This window comes from Lingula anatina, chromosome 1 (assembly GCF_051362555.1).
Source record: "Lingula anatina isolate TDL-2025a chromosome 1, LinAna3.0, whole genome shotgun sequence".
NCBI lineage: Eukaryota > Metazoa > Brachiopoda > Lingulata > Lingulida > Lingulidae > Lingula > Lingula anatina.
The window spans coordinates 54,233,028-54,253,672 of NC_141767.1; the positions used below are offsets into that span (position 1 = coordinate 54,233,028).

The window sequence follows — 20,645 nt, forward strand, 5'->3', positions numbered from 1 at the left end:
TCTACACATGATTTATTTGTGTAAAGGACAAATAAGTGATAGGAAAAATAATTTTAATGAGAATAGTGGTCTTAGAAGGACCATGTACTGCCGTTGATCGAACAAAAACATATAATATGTCTAGGTAAGAATGTTTCAAAGACGTTTATCACACGAGAATAGATAAATGTGTAGTCAGGTTCGCCAGTATCAAACAATAAACTAACTGCCTTGTTTTGAAGCACTGCATGGTTCAGTAGAAAAGTCTCAACATTTCGGCAATATATAGGCCTATATATAAAAATAATTAATGCAAATATTTAGGCCTATAGGCCTATATAAATGCGAAAATCAAAACTAGCCATGCAACAATTAACTAGCTAAGACCATTCCCAAACCCTATCGTACTCTGGATTGAACTATCTCCAAGGGGATTCTCTCTTAATTTCAATTAACTTAAACGGCTTAGATGTCTGTCACGCCTACTGAAGCTGTTAAGGGGTGATTAACTATCGTTAAGCAGCTTTAAGTTATCGTGCCAGACATCTATATAAGCCACTTAAGCTGAAAGCAATTTAGCGAGAAACCCCGTGGAGATGGACCGATCCCGTTAGATCGATCTAGGGATGGGAACCCAGTCTAAGGGGTTTATCCATCTTTCCTTAACCTAACGGTCGTAAATTTGCCGCACCCCCCCCCCAAAAAAAAAAGTCCCTTCTCACATTCACTAAGGCAAAAAAAAAAAAAAAAAAAAAAAAGATGCGCCGCAGTTTAGCCCTACAAGAATTACTTAATGCAATTTTCAAAAAAATAATAATAATAATTATTATTATTATTATAAAATCTTGAGATGCGATGGATACGTTTATCAAAAATTATTTTACTGATTTTGCCGTTTGAAAATTTGTCCAATTAAAAAAAAATTATTGGTGAAATAGTTTATCAAACTAATATGAGGAATTGTTTATCTGTTTAATGTGTGCCAGTAGTAAGTAAGAGATATTTAACACCTATAGGGAGGAAGAACGTAAAAAAATTGAATGACCATTTTATGCTAGATTTATAGCCTATTATCCATGATTTTTATGAGAAACATTTTAAATTATGACACACTGTGGCCCACCATGGCCCCGGATAAATTCTGTGCACTTTTCTGCAGATCGAAAGATTTGTGTTGTGAATTCACCAGAGACCTAATTTATCTGAGAATATCTAGTGAAAAATTAATCTGTGACCCTGGTAGAGGATAAGCAACAACAGCCAGAGCTCAAGTATGGTTTCAATCAAAATCAAAATCTCAAAGTTCAGTGTACTAAAATGTTAGCAAGGCTACTAAACGCTGCAATCAGATTACCCGGTTTACGAAATTTTTCAGGCAGTATTAGTGCCATTACTACGTATACTGCCCAATAGACTGAACTTTATTGAATTCGTATTCAAATTTTGAATATGTACAACACATCAATGGATCCACAATTACTGTCAAAATGGGTCTTTGCAATGATTCAATGAATAAATATAAAACAATTTAAAATGCAAAACACATCCTCAGTAATATGTTAATAGCATTATTATTTCACTATACACCAGAAAGAAGGTCCGATTTCAAAGACAAATGTTAAAACAACAATAAACGTTAGGAAAAGTTATATATGATAAAATGAAAATTACATCAAATAAATGTAAAGCTAGATCAAAGTATTGTTTTAAAAAATACTAATTGTCATTCCGTTTAAGTATGTACTAAATGATAAACGATTTTTATAAATAAATTTAAAGACAACTATAGAAAACTTGGTTATTAAACTTGACTATGTACAATCTGGTGGTGTTTCTTTTCATGCTTTACTATTTTCCTATCTTTTTTGAATATACTGCACTAGTAAATATATATTTCTTTCTTGTCCTCTCAAGAAGTGTGTATAAAGCTCTATGCGAATGGTGCTTCCATCTACATAAGTGTTATATTAAATCGTAAGTAATTTTAAGTCTTAAGCCTCAGTTATAGAAAAGTGGACTTTACTTATATTTGGACCTTTAACCAAATAGTTTATATGTTAAACGTTAAACTGAAAAAATAAAGAGAAAATCCGGTCTGATTTAGAGCGTGCTTCTATGCTATATCAGTAAGGATGCACTCAAATTCTAGTTAGGTTACACGCAACAGATTGTACCTAATTTTTGTGCTGTTAATCTTAGTTGAACCAATGGTTTATATTTTATGCCGTTTCATTTCCTTGGTTAAAGATGTGCCTAAAGAGGTGAAGATATTTGTTCAACTTTAACAAAAATAGCAGTTCTCTTTAACAGGTTGATAGCAATCCGTAGGCGCAGGTGGCCTCTCTGTGATGCTGTGGTCCAGTGTGTCCACATACTGAGGTACATCAAAAACTGCCGTGGTGTCAAAATAGTTCCATGGTTTTAGCCAAAACCCGGTTTCTACGCGAGCTGTCATCGGGACGTCCTCTGATGTAGGTACGTGTATAAACCCAACGCTCACCCAAGTGATAAGATCTTCATTCACGATGTTTTCTCCATCCAACATTCGTTCCAACGATCCTGTAGGATTCGCTAATCGATTCTGGGCGTATGTTCCGGTGATAAAACGTTCGTTCTCTTTACGTTTTGTGACTGCACATTGATATTTAGTAAAAGACAAGGCGCCCATGGCTGGGTGTGAGTCGGGAACAACCTGACCATAGGCAGACATCGGTACTATACGATAACCTCGAGGAACACCCCATTTGTTTTTGTGCTCCTCGTTAATAACAGTCCAAATCTTGGGATTTGCATAACTAAGTTTAAGTCCTGCTTCTGTCGCCAACGTTTCCCATTCAACAAAACGTGTCTCATTATACAAGAAGTACGGGGGTTTTGCTGTAATATTGTTGTTTTGAGTTTTTAAAGCATCGATGACATTTCCAGCTTTCCAATGAATCGCTTCAAATTTATTCTTTTTTCCCAAGATGTCGAGATCGACCTTAAAACCAAAAGTGTGGTCATGCAGTGCACCATGCGTGTATTCTGACACTCTATAACCAAACGGATCTGTTGTTTTATCGTTACCAGCATGTGGATTTCCTTGGTCCCAAAAGCTTGAATGGATGAACCCAGACGCCATACCCGTACTCTGCATTCGCCCATCTAAATAAAAGCGAAAATCTATAGTGTAGTCATAGTTGCCGACAGACATGGGAATCCTGGCGACAAGATATGTATTTCTTAGTCCTGCAGCAAATATGTCCTTTCTTCTCCACATCGCTTCTTGGCCATCCATTTCAAATATACAAATTGCTTTCGCAGATACTGGTCTTTGAAGTCCCACGTACCACCACGGTACATCGAGGAGGGTGGCGTGTTCAGGACAATCCACCCCTTTGATGGCATCGTGCCACTGTCCGAGCCCAAATGTCGCGTCCAGGTACACGATGTTTGCACCAGAGCTGGCATCGGATGCGTAGATCAAGCCAACTTCATTTAATGAATTTTCGTACACGATACGTTCACCCTTGAACTGGACATTCATCACTCCTGGGCCACGTAACTGATTTCCAAACACTGTAAACTCCCAGTCCATCCACTTCACTGTGTGGTCGTGCACTGTGTAGCGTCGGCCAGCTGGTTCGTACGTCCGTGGCGGTGCTTTGTTGGACATATCACGAGGTTTGTTGCCATCTTGTTTAGGGAAAGTGGTTTTAAACAAAGTCTGGCGGTGGCCTCTGGGTAGTGCAAATTTCCTTATGGTGCCGTTTTGATAAGCTTCAAGCAATTCTTCAGCCGTGCTGAAAGGCCCTTGATTCAAATAATAAAAATTGTAAGAATACCACTGGGATTTGTCTGTTCCAGGATTGTGCACGGTTCCAGTGAGTGGTAAAGGATGCAAATCATGCCCATTAATTGTGCCGTCGACCAAAAGAGTCATGAGAAACCGCGTCTCGCGCTCCTCCGGCAGCAGTCCTGGAGGAGCTTGAAAAATTAATGACATACCACCATCAGGGTAATAAGCCCCGTCGAAACTCTCCATTAGCAACGGCCTGAGAATAGACATGGCTAAAATAACCTGCTCATTGAGTCCATACATTTCAAAAGGATCCATTGGACGAGAGTTGTAGGGTAATTCACCATCATTGTAGAGAGCAGTGGCATTCATGGCACCGCCGAGAGGGCCTACTCTGTATTCCATGAGATCTGGGGCGTTTTTATTTCCACGATGAACGTGGACGTCTGCGTAACGCCCAGGAGACGCCAAACCTTCATCCAAGTGTGCAATGGCTTCATCTTTGTTGGGGAGGTACAGAGACATGCTATAGATATAAGAATTTTGCAAACTTGAAGGACTCTGGTCAACTAACCCTTGCTGAACCATATACTTATGAACTTCTTCCATCTCGTCTACGCTCACCATTTCAAATATCCCTCTGGAAGACGATGACTCAGACTGCGTAATTGGCGGACTTTGTGGGCACTTGAGTTCTTCTTTACACACGTCGTTACAAGCACTGGTTGGACTGGTGGACCGGGTGGTTGGTGGTCGCGTGTTGCCGGATGTTGTTGTTTGTCCATTCATGGTTGCCGAATTGGAAGCAGAGTTCCCCGTCGCTGTTGTGTCCTCTCCTGGTGCCTTGTAGGCAAAATATCCTAGCAAAAACCCTAGCCCAAGACCGAGTGCGAACACGATAATCCCGGTCAGAGCTGCGCAGAACAGTGAGCGGGTAGACATCTTGGATGAACGCGTAGAACCCGGAGAAGCAAGACAGCGTGGCGTTTTTTTCTGGTCTGGTAAATTTTCATCAGATGCACCGGAGAACGCGGGATTTTCAAAGCTATGGTTCATTGGCAGGTTATCCGTCTATTTTTTGCTTGCTCTGGAAATAATATATTCAATGATATTAACACTTGCATCAATCTAAAACGGACATTTTTGGGATATTTGAAGATAATCTAGTCACATATACTCAAAATCAAACTCAGCAGAAAGCATATTTTCTTTAACTGAGGATTCTGATTTTTTCCCAAATAGCCTCATTTGAATCCCTATCAATGTGGTTTTTTTAACAATGAAATGCTGGATATTTTATTAGTGTCTGAGATTCGATACGTTATAAAGGCATGTATTCTTCAAAATAACTTTTCCCCATTTCTTTTATGTGAAATATCCCAAACCTTATATAGAGGTGCATTTCACATGCTAAAGTGTCCAACAAGTGCTCTAGTACTCTGTTACAAAAGTGCCCAAAAAAAAATTGAATGGAGCCAATGTTGTATTCAATTTTTAAAAAATATGTGTATAGAAAAAATCCTGTCTCAATTTTAATTAAATTTTTAATTTTTACCATGTCTTTACATTATGTAAGGAGCCCTAATGGTAACGTATGTTCCGGTAACGTATGTTCTGGGCCATTTAATTTTAATTTTTCTATCGCGATATTTTTTGTAATGATTCAGGCATGGTAAATTATACATGACGTAAGCATGTTTTCATAAATATTTAAACTGTAACTCAAGGTGTTTTGCGTCATGGTTAATACTACAGACTTGACATTTAATATGGAATATTTTTTCAAAAACATTATTCATCAGTTTTTTTTCCTATTTTGCTGACTGATAAATGAAAATAAGGATTAAAATCGTGTTTTAATAACTTTTGATAATCTCTTCGATGTCATTGTGACATCAGTTCATTAATTGAATATGTCAGTGAAGCAAACAAAAATACATTGCCTATTTTAAGTCAAACGACAACCATTGAAAGCGATATTTTGGATCTCCATATTTTCCTAATTATTGTCTTTACAAGAGTTACACGCCCCACAAAGGCCCCCCATGTCAGTGTCTAGTCAAACAACAGTCGCTGTTACGCTTGACCTCATATCGCTGCTACCAGAGCTTTCAAGCCGCAAGGCATTTCTTATGATAGGCTTTTTAGAGTTTAATCTGGAATAAAATTCCAGAATACGGTTAAAACTTGTCCAATTTGGCTCAGTTTTGATGTAGGACATGCAGGCCGTTGATTCGGCTAGTAATGACCTACACACATATTGTTTATGTGGTTCAAATATGGCGATTTTGATGACCAAGGTAGCTACTCATTCCCTTGGTTCTGTAAGTTATCTGCTATTAAATGTGCTCTGTGTGAACCGGCAACCTCACCTTGCAACCTAAAATTGTTCCTAAGGTGCCCCCTATCAAATAATAGTCAAGTGGTTCCCAGATTATTCCTTTATTTGATCTGGTTCAGGTTTTTATCGATGACTACCATTGGTGTTTTGGCACCAATGTGGTATCCACTCCAAATACTGACACTGTCAATGACCCTAGCCACTTAAGAAGAGGCACACGTTTCGTCGAAGGCCTCTTCAGAATGTCTGTAAACTCTGTTTTGACCAGTTTAGCGGTACAGGTAAAATCTGGCCTCAATAAAGAAGCCACGCGGTTTCAGTGTTTTATCCAGAAACTGTCATGTTCCAAAATTCATTAGAGAAACAGACTAGGCTGCTTTGCTGTTTACAGTGGTTTCCTCAGAGGTCGCCTGGAATCCTAACCTGCTGAAATCAGTTTGGTGTTCGCTAAGAGCCTTGAAAAACAAGTTTTGGTGACAATTTGTCCCTCATTCAAAACGGACTGGGAAGTTTTGGTTTAATCCATGGAACCGGAGAAGATTGATTGTGCCCGGAAGTGACGTGCAGTGGTGTTAGAAGCGAAGCTGAGTGGTCATTTTAACATAGAGGTGAACGGCAGTGAAGACGGGTTGTCGGAGGAAAAAGAAGTTTTCTAAACAACATAGTAAGATAACTCTCTTTTTTTACGCATTTTGGGCAGACAATACTTGTAGAAATAATAGACGCATGATATGAAAACGTGACACGGAACTTGAAGGTGCAAAATCGTGCTTAATTTGCGGTCAACTTGTTTAGAAATAAATGCTGCGTCGACCGCCAGCGCGACAAAAAGCGTAAAGGGTAAATAATTCCCGGGAGTCTATAAATCGTTGTCATGTGGAAATTTGGCATTAATATAATCCGATATGTCCATATCTAAGTATTTTTGGGTGTTTTATGGTATGGGCTGCAATTACAACGATGTTTTAGAGGTCTTGAAGGACCTTGTGAAAACCAGGAAGTAGTTCGTAACTAACACGTGGAATGTACCGATCTCCGACTGCTGTGTACAGCTGTATCTTTTTTTTTTTCAATATATTGACGAATTTTTAGATCTTTATATGTCCATCTGGCATGAAATTCCACACACATGATCACACTGATATACCTTTTACACTGGGGAAGGCGCTAATCAGTGACAAATGCCTAGACAAAGGTGACACTCTGACAGCCTCTTATCTGAGTTAAAAATCACTGACAAAAGAGACTGGCAATCAATTTCCTCAGGCTGGCAATCATTAGCCTATAGAAATTGGTCATGTTACATCTTATCTACCTGTGAGAATCGTTTTACCAACTGAGTATTGCATAATAATGTCAATTATTAGTACTTTGAGCTAGTCTTAATTACCTGTCAGCTCACCTGAATTCTCTTTCCGTCTTTTTGGGAAGATCTTGTCAGTGAAATGTTTTATTTGTCCTGTGAATGCCTTGAACTTTATTGTATATTTGTACCTTTTTTCTTTTATCATATTAGGACTCAAAGAAGTGCAGTAGTGCGGAAATATCTAGTGAAGTAAATGCCAGTCGCGTACTTGTGATTTTTAGCTCAGATAAGAGGCTGTCAGAATGTCACCTTTGTCTTGGCATTCGTCACTGATTTATGCCTACCCCAGTGTAAAAGGTGTATTAGTGTGCTCATGTGTGTAGCATTTCATGTCAGATGGACATATAAAGAACTAAAAATTCGTCAATATATTGAAAAAAAAGATACAGCTGCGCACAGCAGTCGGAGATCGGTACATTTCACTTGTTAGTTACGAACTACTTCCTTGTTTTCACAAGGTCCTTCAAGACCTCTAAAACTTCGTTCTAATTGCAGCCCATACCATAAAACACCCAAAAAATACTTAGATATGGACATATCGGATTATATTAATGCCAAATTTCCACATGGCAACGATTTACAGCCTCCCGGGAATTATTTTCCATTTACACTCTTTGTCGCAATGGCGGTCGATGCAGCATTCATTTTAAAACAAGTTGACCGCCAATTAAGCACGATTTTGCACCTTCAAGTTCCGTGTCACGTTTTCATATCATGCATTTATTATTTCTACAAGTTTTCTCTGCCCAAAATGCGTAAAGAAAAAGTGTTATCTTACCATGTTGTTTAGAAAACTTCTTTTTCCTCCGACAACCCGTCTTCACTGCCGTTCACCTCTATGTTAAAATGACCACTCAGCTTCGTTTCTAACACCACTGCACGTCACTTCCGGCACAATTCTGACCAATGCTGATCTTCTCCGGTTCCCTTTATTGCAGCAGCATATCCTGAAGGACAGTGAGTCCTATACCCTGGTGGTAAGACGTCGATGCATTGGGCTTGGTCTCTGTGTAGTGCCTCAAACTGAGCATAACTCTATAAAACTGTGTAGACCGTTCCGTTTGACACAATAATCTGTCTGGCAATGTCTGTGTTTTTCGCGCCATTCTGGCACAGCTTAACAGTTTTCTAAAACGCTGCTTAACTCATTTTACGCACTGCAAAACCGACTGCTTGCATGCAAAATTTCAAATTCTTCTATGCAGTATTTGCCGACATATGGATACTTTACTGACAGAACCATCCTTCGCCAAAGCCAAGCTTTGACTAGCCCAAAGGAGCACTGCCCAATTAAATTACTGCATATTACACAAGGCAGCAGTGCAACAGACTTGGTAGTCAGTTAATTGGCAGCGACACACCTGACTTAACACTTCTCCAGTCAGATGTCTTATCTGAAATCTGATTTAAAAAAAAAAAGAACGCATTTTTACCTAGGTATACCTTTAAAACTAAAATATTCCATATTAAATGTCAAGTCTGTATGTAACGCATGTTCCCCAGAAAATTGTCAGACAGTTTCATCTTAGCAAAGTACTTGGTGCAGTAGGAAAACAGGGCTTTCTGTTGCTGGCTGAAAATTTATATTGTGGTTCCATGATAGTTTGCCATTTCTGATACAATTTTTCGACCACAAATGAAAAAATAGTTTATTTTATGCTTATTTTACTGTCGGCAGGGTGCATTTCGCCCGTTTTTTTTTTTTTTTTTTTTTTTTTTTTTTTTTGATATTCAGTGACAAGCTCAAAAAGCAATTAACCGCTCTGTACGGAAGATTAACATAATTTTTATAACGTTATACTTGTAGAATATAAATCAAGGAACAAAACCGATTTAACTGGAGGGGCACAGTAATTAAATCTCGGCTCAATTCAACCGGTCGAGGGATGACGCGTGGGGAACCGTGTGAGAGGTGGAGAGACCATTACAGGATTAAGGGGTCTTCCCATCATGTTGGTCCGCCATATTTAGGTCGTGGCCTACCTAGCACTCGGCTATTCTGAATGGCCTCCCATTCTGAAAGGCCCCATTGTGATTAATTAGGCGTTAAAAAAGCGTTGATAACTGTTCAAGTGTGGGAGATCTCTTTGAAAGCGATATTCATCAAACCGTGTTTCTTCATTATACCCCCTTTACACTGGACGGCGTCCTTTCAGCGTCCTTTCTGCGACCATGAAATTTGGCATCGCTGTGGTCTTAATAAGGAGGCACGAGCATTGATTTGGTATCAGAATGAATGCTCAATGATCGGCCAGTTGTCGGCACGTAAAGTATTATAATTCTTTAACTCTCAAATGGGGCCGAACTGCTGGACGCAGAAGGGACGCCGTCCAGAGTAAAGGGGGCTTTAGGCTCTCTCATCTGTTTTCAAATTGGTCCTTCTGCTGAATTTTAGTAATAAAGTAATAAAGTACTGTTTAATATAGCACGGTGCATTAAACAAGCTGATATAATTCGGCAGAAGACAGATATTTGAGAACGGGGCTAGGGTACTCTAACTGTAGTAAATATATATATATATATATATATATATATATATATATATATATATATATATATATATATGGAAGTCCGGGCTCCCATATGATTAGAACTGGTTAGGGCATGGAGTTGGCCATGGAGTATTGGGGTTAGTATATAGGACGAATGTCACCTGCACAAAGTAACGGGAAGCGGACTACTGTACGGTTCCTAGCAGACTTCCATTCCTGTTACACCTGTATTACAGTTTTTACTCTCAAATCGCAGCTCGAACGAACTAATTCGCCCTGCTCAATGTGTTTTTGTTGCGACAGAAGTATTGCAGAATATGATCTTCGCAGTGGATAAGAAAATATCCTAACGAGCCGAACACAGTTGAGAGTTATACTTTCTCATTTCATTTAGACGAAGAATGAGAAAGGGCGTGAACAAAATGGCGCAGGAGAGTTTTCAAATGCCTTTTTACAAGGTGTTTTCTACAGTCAGAGTTTTCACCTGTAATTGAAAATGATTGATCAACTACACCTTGCGATAATGCCTTGTATTATTTTCGTATAATACAAATTATGTGAATACCGTCAAAAAATCTTACCTCAATCAGTCAGTGATATGTGATGAAACCGCCCATAACCATACTACGCCAAAGCCACAGGTACTAAACTGGCGATATTTCTCAAGAGTTAAAATGTACGTGACATATAATTATGCTTTCTTTGTTCCACTGTGTGAACGACAAGGGGGTGACCCTGTGTCAACGTCCCCTTTTGTCCTTCACAAAATTGGAGACGCTGACGCAAGCCCTGGGTCACCCATATATTTGACCCCACTCTCCTCCTAATCCTGCGAAAAGTCGAGTTGTATGTATAGAAAAACGCCTTACATTATTTAGGGGCCAGAGCCTTGAACTCTGAATAAAAATAAAACAAATGTTATTTTATATTGCTGGGAATCCGCGTGAGGTAGGTTTGAGTTAAACTATTTGCGCCCAGAATGTCTTCCAACAAGAAAGCAATGGCTTGATGACTTTTGACGTGACTTAAAGAACACGGTGAATTCATACTGTTGTAAAATAGACTGAAATTTAGAGAAAGCAATCAGCCTGGAGTATATCCTTGGATGAATCCTGTCATTTTGATTCACCGCCGACCATTATTTCTGACCCTACATACGCGTGGCTATTCTCCAAAATACAGTGAAATTTCGCTTGATTTTACACAAAGTCAAGGAATTTACAACTGTATTTGGCCTATCGCGGTTGAGTCCCACCGTGTTGTAATGTAATTGAAAATGATTGATCAACTACACAACGGAGCTGGGCCAAAACTAGTTTTAAAAATTCATGTTGATATAAGAATTCAAACTACCTTTTCATCAATATTTACTATAGCTGACAAATATTTGATTTGACGCTCATTCGTATGGGAAAAGTGTCGCAAAAACATAATGCAAAAATACACGCAAACAAGCAAAGCACTCAGAGAGCGCAAACCTCTGCCACGGCGGCTCAGTTCTCATTATTATTAATTTTATTAATAAGTTAACAAATTACTTTTAATTACTCACCACTAAAATTTCATTCTTGTCCTATCCTGAAAATTTAATCAAAATTCGTCTACGTTTTGCATCATGTTGCTATCAGACAAATACCTAACTAATAATTTACCGATTAATAACTGGATCACCTAAATTTTATCACTTTTAAGTTACCCAATTTCTGATCTATCCTGAAAATGTTAGCAAAATCTATTCATAACTTTATTTGGGATAGACTGCTACAGATAGTGTCTTCGCTTAGAAATGTACCTCAATGTTTCATGCTTCTTTGTGCAGTTCAAGTGATACTGCCGGGCAAAAAAAGCCATTCTTTTCAAGTTTGTTGATAAGAATAGTGGAAACATTATTTAAATATCAATATCATATCTTTATTTCTTAAAATTGTACCACCCTCATTTGCACTTATAAGTAGTAGCAGCAGTGCAGAAATTTATTTACCAAAACATTAAAACTTGTGCCTATAAATAACAAGGTAATGATTATTTTTCTATTCAATTAGCATGCAATTGTATTACTGAGGCTAAACCACTAAACCAGCTACTAGGTTTTTCCTTAAATAAATTGTCCATATCACAAAAGTTATTTTGCTGCATAAAAAAGGTCTGCCTTACTTATAAATCTGCACCCTTAACATGAAACTAATGCTTTGATTGGGGTGCTCATTTCACCTTCATTTTATTCATACATTGTATTTAACCATCTTCTGATTCATACTGGAAAGAAATGCGATTCCTGTATTAGTTTTGAATTCTATTAACTAATTAAATTTGTTATATACACTTATATGCTAATGTTTTCCAGTAAATCACTTCTAATCTTGAACATATGTAATGTTATCCTATTTCTTAATTTCTATACAATGTTTATGGTGTAAATTAGGATTAAATGCATAGCCGATCTACAGCCATTTCATAACACAAAATTGTTGAGGCATTCCATACCATAAATAAAATAAACTATAGTTTCTTGAAAAAACTGTACCACATATGATCAAGGATGTAGACACTACCTTAATACAATCTATAACAGCCATCACAAAAATTGAGAGATTTTTATAATTCCCAAGCACTGAATGACTCTTTTTGAATGTCCATTGCACTGCCAAAGAAAAACGAAGTTTTCATTTATCATTTTCAAAATTGCATTCAAGGGCAATCAACCTTTGGCATGTCGACCTTTATTTCAAAAAGAATTTACTACTTGTATAAGCCAAGTTCACTACTGGGATGAACTACTGTAGACGAAGACAGTATGTGGGCTGTATGTGTAATTTTGTTGTCTGAAATTGTCACATTTCCATTCAAATTATCTGCAATATTGATCAAAAGGAATGTTAGGTCCTTTGAAAGTGATGAAATAAATACCTCTGCAAAATGAGGTAGCACAGTCAACTTGTTCCCTTGCTCATAAAACTGAAACTGAAGCCACTGAGGCTCGTTTTGAATTTCACCAGTATCACACTTTATTTCTTAAGTATAATGACAATCTTTCTACAATTTGTGCGACTACTTCATCTATATTTTACCGCAGCTCTTACTCATCAAAAAACTCTAGCTGCTCATGCATTTTTCATTTATTGCTTACACTTGATGAATACATATCTTCTGGTCTTTTAAGAAAAAAGGTTTTATTTAAATACAAATATCATCAATTGTATGTATTTTATGACCTTACATATTAAACAAAAGTGAAAATTACACGTAATTGAAAAAAACTTGAAACAAATATATCTATTTCTTCAGATATAACAAATCCAAACTAAAGGTACCAACCAGCTCATGATATATTAAGCAAATATCAGGAAGTAACAATATACTTGGCTTACATTATATGCTTTCAGATAATGACAATAAGAAAATGTTGCACAATGTTGAAAAATGCACAAAATAACCAAACATAAATTAATGTAACAGTTTGAAAATAATTTGAGACATAGGAGTTTCCTTCACTAGTTCTGCTTCATTCAAGAAAGACTGATATGCCAGGATAAAATATGGTGCAAAGATCACAATGTCACAAATACTAAAAGCCAACTAGCTAAGGAATTTTATAATTGATTTCCTGTTGTAAATATTAGAATCTCCTATATATATTACATGATTAACTCCCCCAACTAAATGAGATTAATCCAGAGGCACTAGTTCAAACCATGAATCATCATCTATTCAGGAGTAGAGAATAAAATTATTAACCCAAATTGTTTTCCTCTCTTTTGATATCAGACTTATTTCTCCAGGAAAAAACTACAGCTCTTGACTTAAACAGTTATTCCTAGTTCTAGTTATAAACAAAAATTTTTCACAGCTCCAGCAGCATAAAACACTTTGAGGAAATTTTTGTCTGGTAAATCTTAATTTGGTTCAATGCACATAAAAGCCAACAACTGAAAGATAAAGAAGTAATTTGTGTAATAATATTGCCATAACATTTTGCCATTAATTATTTTTTGCACCTCGGCTATCCTTCAACACATCATTCTTTTCCAGAATATCTCTCAAAATGCTGTTAGAACAATGTCCTTGACAACTTTCCAAGAACAGGAAAGCCTCAATAAAATTTATAATCATTATCAGTAACCTAAATTATTGTGATAATTAACTACTGCCCTATTTCCATTCCGCATAGTCTTACTCAAGGTTTTCTCCCCTGGATTTTGAATTTCTGCCCTCTGAATCATCTGTATCCTCTAGCTCAGCAGCTGCCCCATTCTCACTAACACCTAGGCCATAGGCCACCATGCTTTCCTCAAAATACTTGCTCAGAGGTGTGCCAAGAATGTTCCTCCTGTTCAGGGGCCCAAGAGGCAAATAAGGGAATGAAGAGGTGAGGACATCTGCCTTAAGTTTATGTGGAACACCATGTATGTCCTGACTGAAGAACAAATCGCTCTTCGGTCGGCGCACTCTATCATTTGGAATGTCCTGTTGGGAACTTTCCAGAACTTTCACCCTGTGCTTTAAGTGCAGGATCTCTTCCACCAGGATACACTGTTGGAAATACTCTGATGGAGAACCACCACCTATGATCTGGACTGGAATCAACCAACGTAGAAAGCACTGTGACCATAATTTAATCAAGGGGCCTTTGACTTGGGGTAGGAGGATGTCAAGGTCACTCTTACTGATTGTTTGTAGAGTATCATTATAGTCATCTACAATCAAATATCCCAGGTTCCTGACCAGAGAAGAGTCTTTATTTACTTCTGTGCTGCTCTCTAATGCACTTGCCCCTTTTTCCTCAGCCAAAGACCGTTTAGAGTCTTCTAAGGAAGCAGATTCCCTTCTGTGTTTCACGACTTCATGCTCAGCAACATAAAGCGGGTTTTTGAACAGTGACTGTTCCTCATTTTTGAACTGCAATGACCAGTCCCAGACTGACAAAAGCTGAGCTCCCTTTTTAGGACCATATGGTATTCCTTCCTTAGAGCACATCATTCTCTGGTGCTGGCTATTGAAAAGGAAAGTCTCAAACAGCCCAATGAATGTACTGTCCCATAAGGTTGTTAGGTAGGTCTCACTGAAAGCAAAAGCTGATGGGAACTGTTGCAGCATTTGCCAGACACAATCTAGAAACATCAGGAAGACAGGCGACTGAAACACAAAGGAAAAAAAACCTGTTATAAGGACAATCTAAATTAAATCAACTATACAATCAAATTGCTACAGTTGAACCTGTTGAATGAAATCAATTAAAAATTAAATGTTTATAAGTTGTAAAAATATAAAATAGTCGTTTTAATTTAGGTGATTCTTGGTCACAGGAACACATATGAATTTTACTTTTCAAAAAAAAAAAAAAAAAAAAAAAAAAAAAAAAAAAAAAAAATGCAGCTTCACTGGAGAAGACCTACAGTATATTAAGTGTTTTCAATAATATCTTATAATATCTTATAATTCCTTACAACATCTTCTTCATTTTTCTTAATGTGTCCATGTCTGTCCAAGAAAGGGTGCCCCATGACCACCCACTCCCTCTGTACAAGGTTCTGGAAGCCCCTCTGTGTGCGGAAGCATGGGTCCAACATCAACTGCACCAGGCTAGAGATGACACAGCATAAATCTTTGCTGTCAGACTCTGCAAATGCATATACAAGAACAATATCAAGTCATATTTATTATTATTATTATTATTATTATTATTATTATTATTATTATTATTACAATCATAACTATTATTAATATAGTGGTTTAAATTTTTTTTTAAAATGAAGATAAAATTCTAACAATATGGTAATTTAAGCAAAGACAGCATTTTTATCACTTAGTCAAATAAGCATTATGACAATTTAAAGAATAAATTACTTAAACTTTTATGATCATGTTACAGAGGTTTGTTACAAGCATACCTTTCATGACCACAGACACTGGTGTGTCACCAGCCATTTTAATGACAATTTCTACTGCAGTCTCCAGGCATCTGGTGACATTTTGTAGCCACCCAGTGTCACTGAGCCTGGCAAACCAGTTTAAATCCTCCACCCAGAACTCTTTCAGGGACACTATGACAGACAAAAATACGTTTTATACACAATGGTGCTAACTGACATTGTAATAAGTTAATTCCTTTGCATGTTTTAATGATCTACTTTATAACAAAAAGAGCAAATTTCTGAATAAAACGCACTAGATGTTAAACTACTTATTTGAATGACAAAACTTCTCAAGGCATACCTGGCATACATATTTCTTTGAGTTTCATAAAGCTGTTGGCTATGTCCTTGACTGATGGACATTGCTTGTTCAAGTCAGCTATTTCAGCCTGACGTTTATTTGGGTGGACAAGGCGAACAGCCTCCAACATGCTGAAATAAACAAATAAATAATTGAAATATTACAATAAATTTGGAATTTAGAGAGTGTAAACACAGTTTACAAAGAAAATATAAGATCTAAAGGAATGTAACAAGACTCAAAGAAAGTAGTCTCATACTACTTTGAACATGAAGTTATGGCCAGAAAGCAATGTCCAGAGGATGAGAAGCAGCACTACTTACTCCACTTCAAGTTCAGGGCCATTTCACATCATTTTTCTCTTCCTGAACATATTTCATCACTGATAAAACCTTTTTTATTGATTACATGTTATTTCTCTTTTTTTCATAGAAAGAGAAACATCCAACATCATCTGATATTACAGAGCGAAAAAAGCGTGGAACGGCATGGCCAGAAAAAAAACACTACTTCTGTTTTCTGAACCTTAAAGCACCGTAACTTAGCACCTATACGACCCCTTATGTGGCTTAAATCATTCTGAGATGATGATAGAGGTCCTATACTTTATATAAAACCTCTAAAACTGACCTTTAAAAGAATCAAGATTTAAATCCAGATCAAATTTGGGGATTCCACTGAATATTCAATAATACAAAGACCTTCATACTTGTGAAATAAATGCACTTATTGGCCATGAAGCTGAATGGCCAAGAATGTGTAACAGTCAGGAATCTAACTGCATTAGCATTAGATACCTAGACTTTCTCAAAATGCATATAAAGCAAATAAGATCTAATACATGTAGCTTGCTGGTGAAATCTAATGCTAAAAGCTTTTTCAAGTAAATTGTATAATGAACATTGACAAATAATGGAGAGAACTAAATATCATTGATCTTTTTCACAGCTCTCCATCATTTAAATAAGCTTTTAAGGCCAATAAACATCTAAAAACTATCTAGCTATCAGCAAGAAATAGGATCAATTGATGTTCAGTAACAAAAACAACAAGAAGTAGAAAGTAGAGTAAGTCTGGTTTAAAAACAAAAACTGTCTAAAGGAATAATGCATCATTTAGTGTTCAAAACAACACTTTACACCATATGGCCATGCTTTTAATGAAAAATAAAAACCCTCCCTAGCAAAATTAAGGCCAATAAGATGAGAATTGCAATAATGGGTTGTGTAATTTATCTCAGTGAGCACAAACCTGAATGAACATTGATTTTGAAAACAAAACCTCCTCCAACATTACCTCAAATGGCAGAAATATCACTCAGAGCTTTAGAGGGGGGGAAAAAAAAAAGAAAAGAAAAGAAAAAGAAAAGAAAAAAATTAAATATGAACTTATTTGATAAATTCTTCTATTCCAAAAATAAGTTGTTGATAATTTTACACTAACAAAGCACTGGTGCCAAAAAAAAGACTACACATCTGTGCTATAGGTAAAAGCAATATTAGAAGTTTGCAATAGCCTGCCAACAACACTACCAGCAGAGGTGTCTGTAGCAGCAAGCTAGTCAGTAAACACAATAATAAAACACATTGGTCAATAAAACTAAAAAAATGTAACTCCTTTTAATGGAATATAAAAAGACTTTAAATGTTAGTCCTGAATTATACAAAGTTATATAAACAATTTTGAGTTTAAGAACCTTGCCAGAATAAAAAAATGCTTTTTAATTCAAGAGATATTAATGTGAGTCTAGGAAAAGGAATGAAAATGAAACCGAAAACATTTTGGTCAATAAGTACGAGTCCTGAGAAGCACCATTACAAAGGATGAAAATCTCTCATACCTTTCAATTTCACTAACAACAATAATCCCCCTAAAGTGACAAAATATGGAATTTATGCTCATTGGCTTACATATCATTTTGAAAGTTTTAATGCAGCAATGACAATATATTTCTACTTCCTTCTGTTATACCTTTTACAATATAGAAAATTCTTTTCTTTTCATTTTCTGATTGTGAGGGATATAAAATATATTTGGGGTAATCATTTCAGATAAATCATGATCGATGTGGATAAATAAAATTTGGGATTTTGATGGGTTGAAATTTATGTATTATGAACTCACTTGTTTTCTGTCTGAGACAAAGCAGATTCTGAACGTAGGCAGGCCATCCTTACAAGTGCTGTTCCATTTTTATAGCTATAACACCAGGCCTGTAATACAATGTATATGTTATTTGATTTCATATTTCCTTCAAAAACAGGTTGGTCTGAAATCTAGTTTTAACTTATCCTAGTGTGAACTGATTTAAGATAGGCTGTACAAAGAACTTTCAAACTCTTAGTCTTATTTCTTTTGTAGATATTGGGTAAATTAACATGAACATTAAGTATACATTTGGGTAAGGTTGAACAGGAATACAATGAATTAAGTTTAACAGGATTACTATGAAGGCTGTTTTAATTAATATAGCTATATGAATAGATTAATGATTAATCAATGATAAAAAATGGACTCACTGGAACCCTGCTGTCCAAAAAATGAGGTGCTGCCTTTAACAAGTCATTGTCATAAAGTTTGGATGACACAACAAAACACTCTGGCATGCTAGAAAATAAAAAGTTATGATCCTGATATTTTTTGCAGTAGACTTTTTACATATTGTCCAGTATGCTTACTTTTGAATCAGATAAGTTCCAGTCATTCCAGACTAAAAAAAAGTCTATATATTCAGTAACAAAGTTATTGTAACTATTGTAAAAATACAGACCAATTCCTGTACCCAATGAGATAGTTACAAGTACCAGGTACACTAACAGAGAATTTTTTCTATCATTTTAATTATTAGGCAACCTTCCCCTACATCCTTTTAACTAGTGCCATGCGTATTAATATTCCTTTACCTGTCTGTCATATTAAAGTGTTCATTAACCTGGGTGACCCTCCAGGCATCGGCACAGTGAAGGCGGTCCAGCTCCTTGCTCCAGTCACTCTTTATTGTAAACATGGTGGTGTGATGGGCTGCAAATACAACAAGATAGCACTGCATTATATTACCTTAAATTGCTTGTTCTTTACTACAGTTGATAAAGTTTAATTGACAGATAAGATTTTATAACATTTTGATGGTGGTTTCATTATTTACTTCTTATAAAGACTCCATAAGTCTGTATAATTTTCTCCAGCTTCTCTAACATGTATTTATCCATTAGCTATATTACACCTAGACAATGTTCTGAAAATAGTTTTGTTGGTATCTTTGAAAATAGCAGTATGTCAAAATTACATGCTTTTGCTAAAGATAATGAAAACCATTTTAACTCCCGATCTTTAACTTTTATAACCGATTTGTCTAAAGATTTACTTGGGTAAACAAATCATAGGGGATGGTGAACCTTGCTTTACAACCTTAAATATTGCAAATTTCTGACCCATGACTATTTCAACAAATCAGTATCTTAAGCATCATTCTCTTCTCCCATATGTGTGCTCCATTTGCTTTTGCACTTAAATGGAAGTAATGACAGCCAACACACCTGTGTTTTGCACATTTACCATTGCTGAGAGCTCACTAGTTATCACGAAGAAGAATCACGAAAACCTTATTAATCACTCATGCGGTGCCATCGTCTGCCTATTCTCATCTATTTAATTTCTTCCTTCGGAAATTCATAGTGGTAAATCCTGACAGGCCTCTGCTAGCACCTGTAATTGTGCCACTTACAGCTGACTGATGAAATCAATCTGTCACACCTTATTTTTACATGATATGTAATTTGCAATTAGCAGCCCATTATACAATAATACTGTGATGGTTTTTTGCTTTGTCATAAACAATAAAAGACAATGCACATTGGGAAATATCCAAATTCACAATCAGTTTTGTAATCTTCTGATAATGAATTAATATTTAAAAGGTCATATTCTGATGCCACTGGGGAGATGCGTGAAAATTTTGGATTCTATTTTTGACTGTATTTTAAATTGACTGCAGTTACTGAAACTGGCATTGAAATAAATAGAATCAATATTTTCTTCAGTCATTAGAATCAGTATAATAAAAATGGTTTTGAAATCAAATGTAGTTTAAAAACTTTCTTTTTTGAATTCAACTTTTCCAAGTGATCATGCCTTCACCAATTAACATATATAACGAATAAGGAGATTAAGTTTTTGCCTTTGATGGTTTGTCATATTTTAAACAGCATAAAGTTATGGAGAGATTTTGATTACATTTTCAGGATAGGCCAGAAAAGGGCTAAGTTAGGATTAATTACATTTTGGAGGCGATCCATTTATTAATTAAAATAATAAGAATCGAGCCGCTTTGCAGAAGTCTGTGAGATAAACTTTTGGAGAGATTATTAATAGTATTTTATAATCATTCCTGCTTAATGACAAACCAACCTGGACTACATATATCCTTTGGAAACATTTACATGTTGCTTAGTCAATATTGTAATAGAATCTTTTAGA

At 36.3% G+C, this 20,645-nt stretch overlaps 2 protein-coding genes across 7 annotated transcripts in view; both read right to left on the reverse strand.

Moving 5' to 3' along the window:
- Positions 1 to 1,534: 1,534 nt before the first annotated feature.
- Positions 1,535 to 10,764, reverse strand: LOC106170052 (diamine oxidase [copper-containing]-like). Of its 2 annotated transcripts, none has more exons than XM_013549817.2 (2): positions 10,538 to 10,764; positions 1,535 to 4,844 (listed from the first exon to the last, which is right to left on the reverse strand). In XM_013549817.2, exon 2 carries the CDS (start codon positions 4,811 to 4,813, stop codon positions 2,261 to 2,263), a length of 2,553 nt encoding a protein of 850 aa, XP_013405271.2. In that variant the 5' UTR covers positions 4,814 to 4,844; positions 10,538 to 10,764; the 3' UTR covers positions 1,535 to 2,260. The 2 variants fall into 2 exon arrangements, with proteins under 2 accessions (XP_013405271.2, XP_086856631.1); XM_087000505.1 differs by lacking the exon at positions 10,538 to 10,764 and adding an exon at positions 10,118 to 10,283.
- Positions 10,765 to 11,842: 1,078 nt separating this feature from the next.
- LOC106160294 (myotubularin-related protein 10-A) overlaps positions 11,843 to 20,645 on the reverse strand; it is a 28,028-nt gene continuing 19,225 nt past the window's right edge. For 4 of the 5 annotated variants that reach the window (XM_013537043.2, XM_013536881.2, XM_087000506.1 and 1 more), the window contains 8 exons: positions 19,073 to 19,190; positions 18,689 to 18,776; positions 18,294 to 18,382; positions 18,010 to 18,039; positions 16,170 to 16,300; positions 15,845 to 15,997; positions 15,401 to 15,573; positions 11,843 to 15,089 (listed from right to left, as the gene is read on the reverse strand). In XM_013537043.2, coding sequence (XP_013392497.1) covers positions 14,127 to 15,089; positions 15,401 to 15,573; positions 15,845 to 15,997; positions 16,170 to 16,300; positions 18,010 to 18,039; positions 18,294 to 18,382; positions 18,689 to 18,776; positions 19,073 to 19,190 — 1,745 coding nt within the window. In that variant the 3' untranslated portion in view covers positions 11,843 to 14,126. The remainder of the gene's footprint in view (positions 15,090 to 15,400; positions 15,574 to 15,844; positions 15,998 to 16,169; positions 16,301 to 18,009; positions 18,040 to 18,293; positions 18,383 to 18,688; positions 18,777 to 19,072; positions 19,191 to 20,645) is intronic. The other variant, XM_087000507.1, reaches the window with a different exon arrangement.

Excerpts from the sequence above, each read along its gene's own strand:
- LOC106170052 (XM_013549817.2), bottom strand. The coding sequence starts at position 4,813 with ATGAACCATAGCTTTGAAAATCCCGCGTTCTCCGGTGCATCTGATGAA.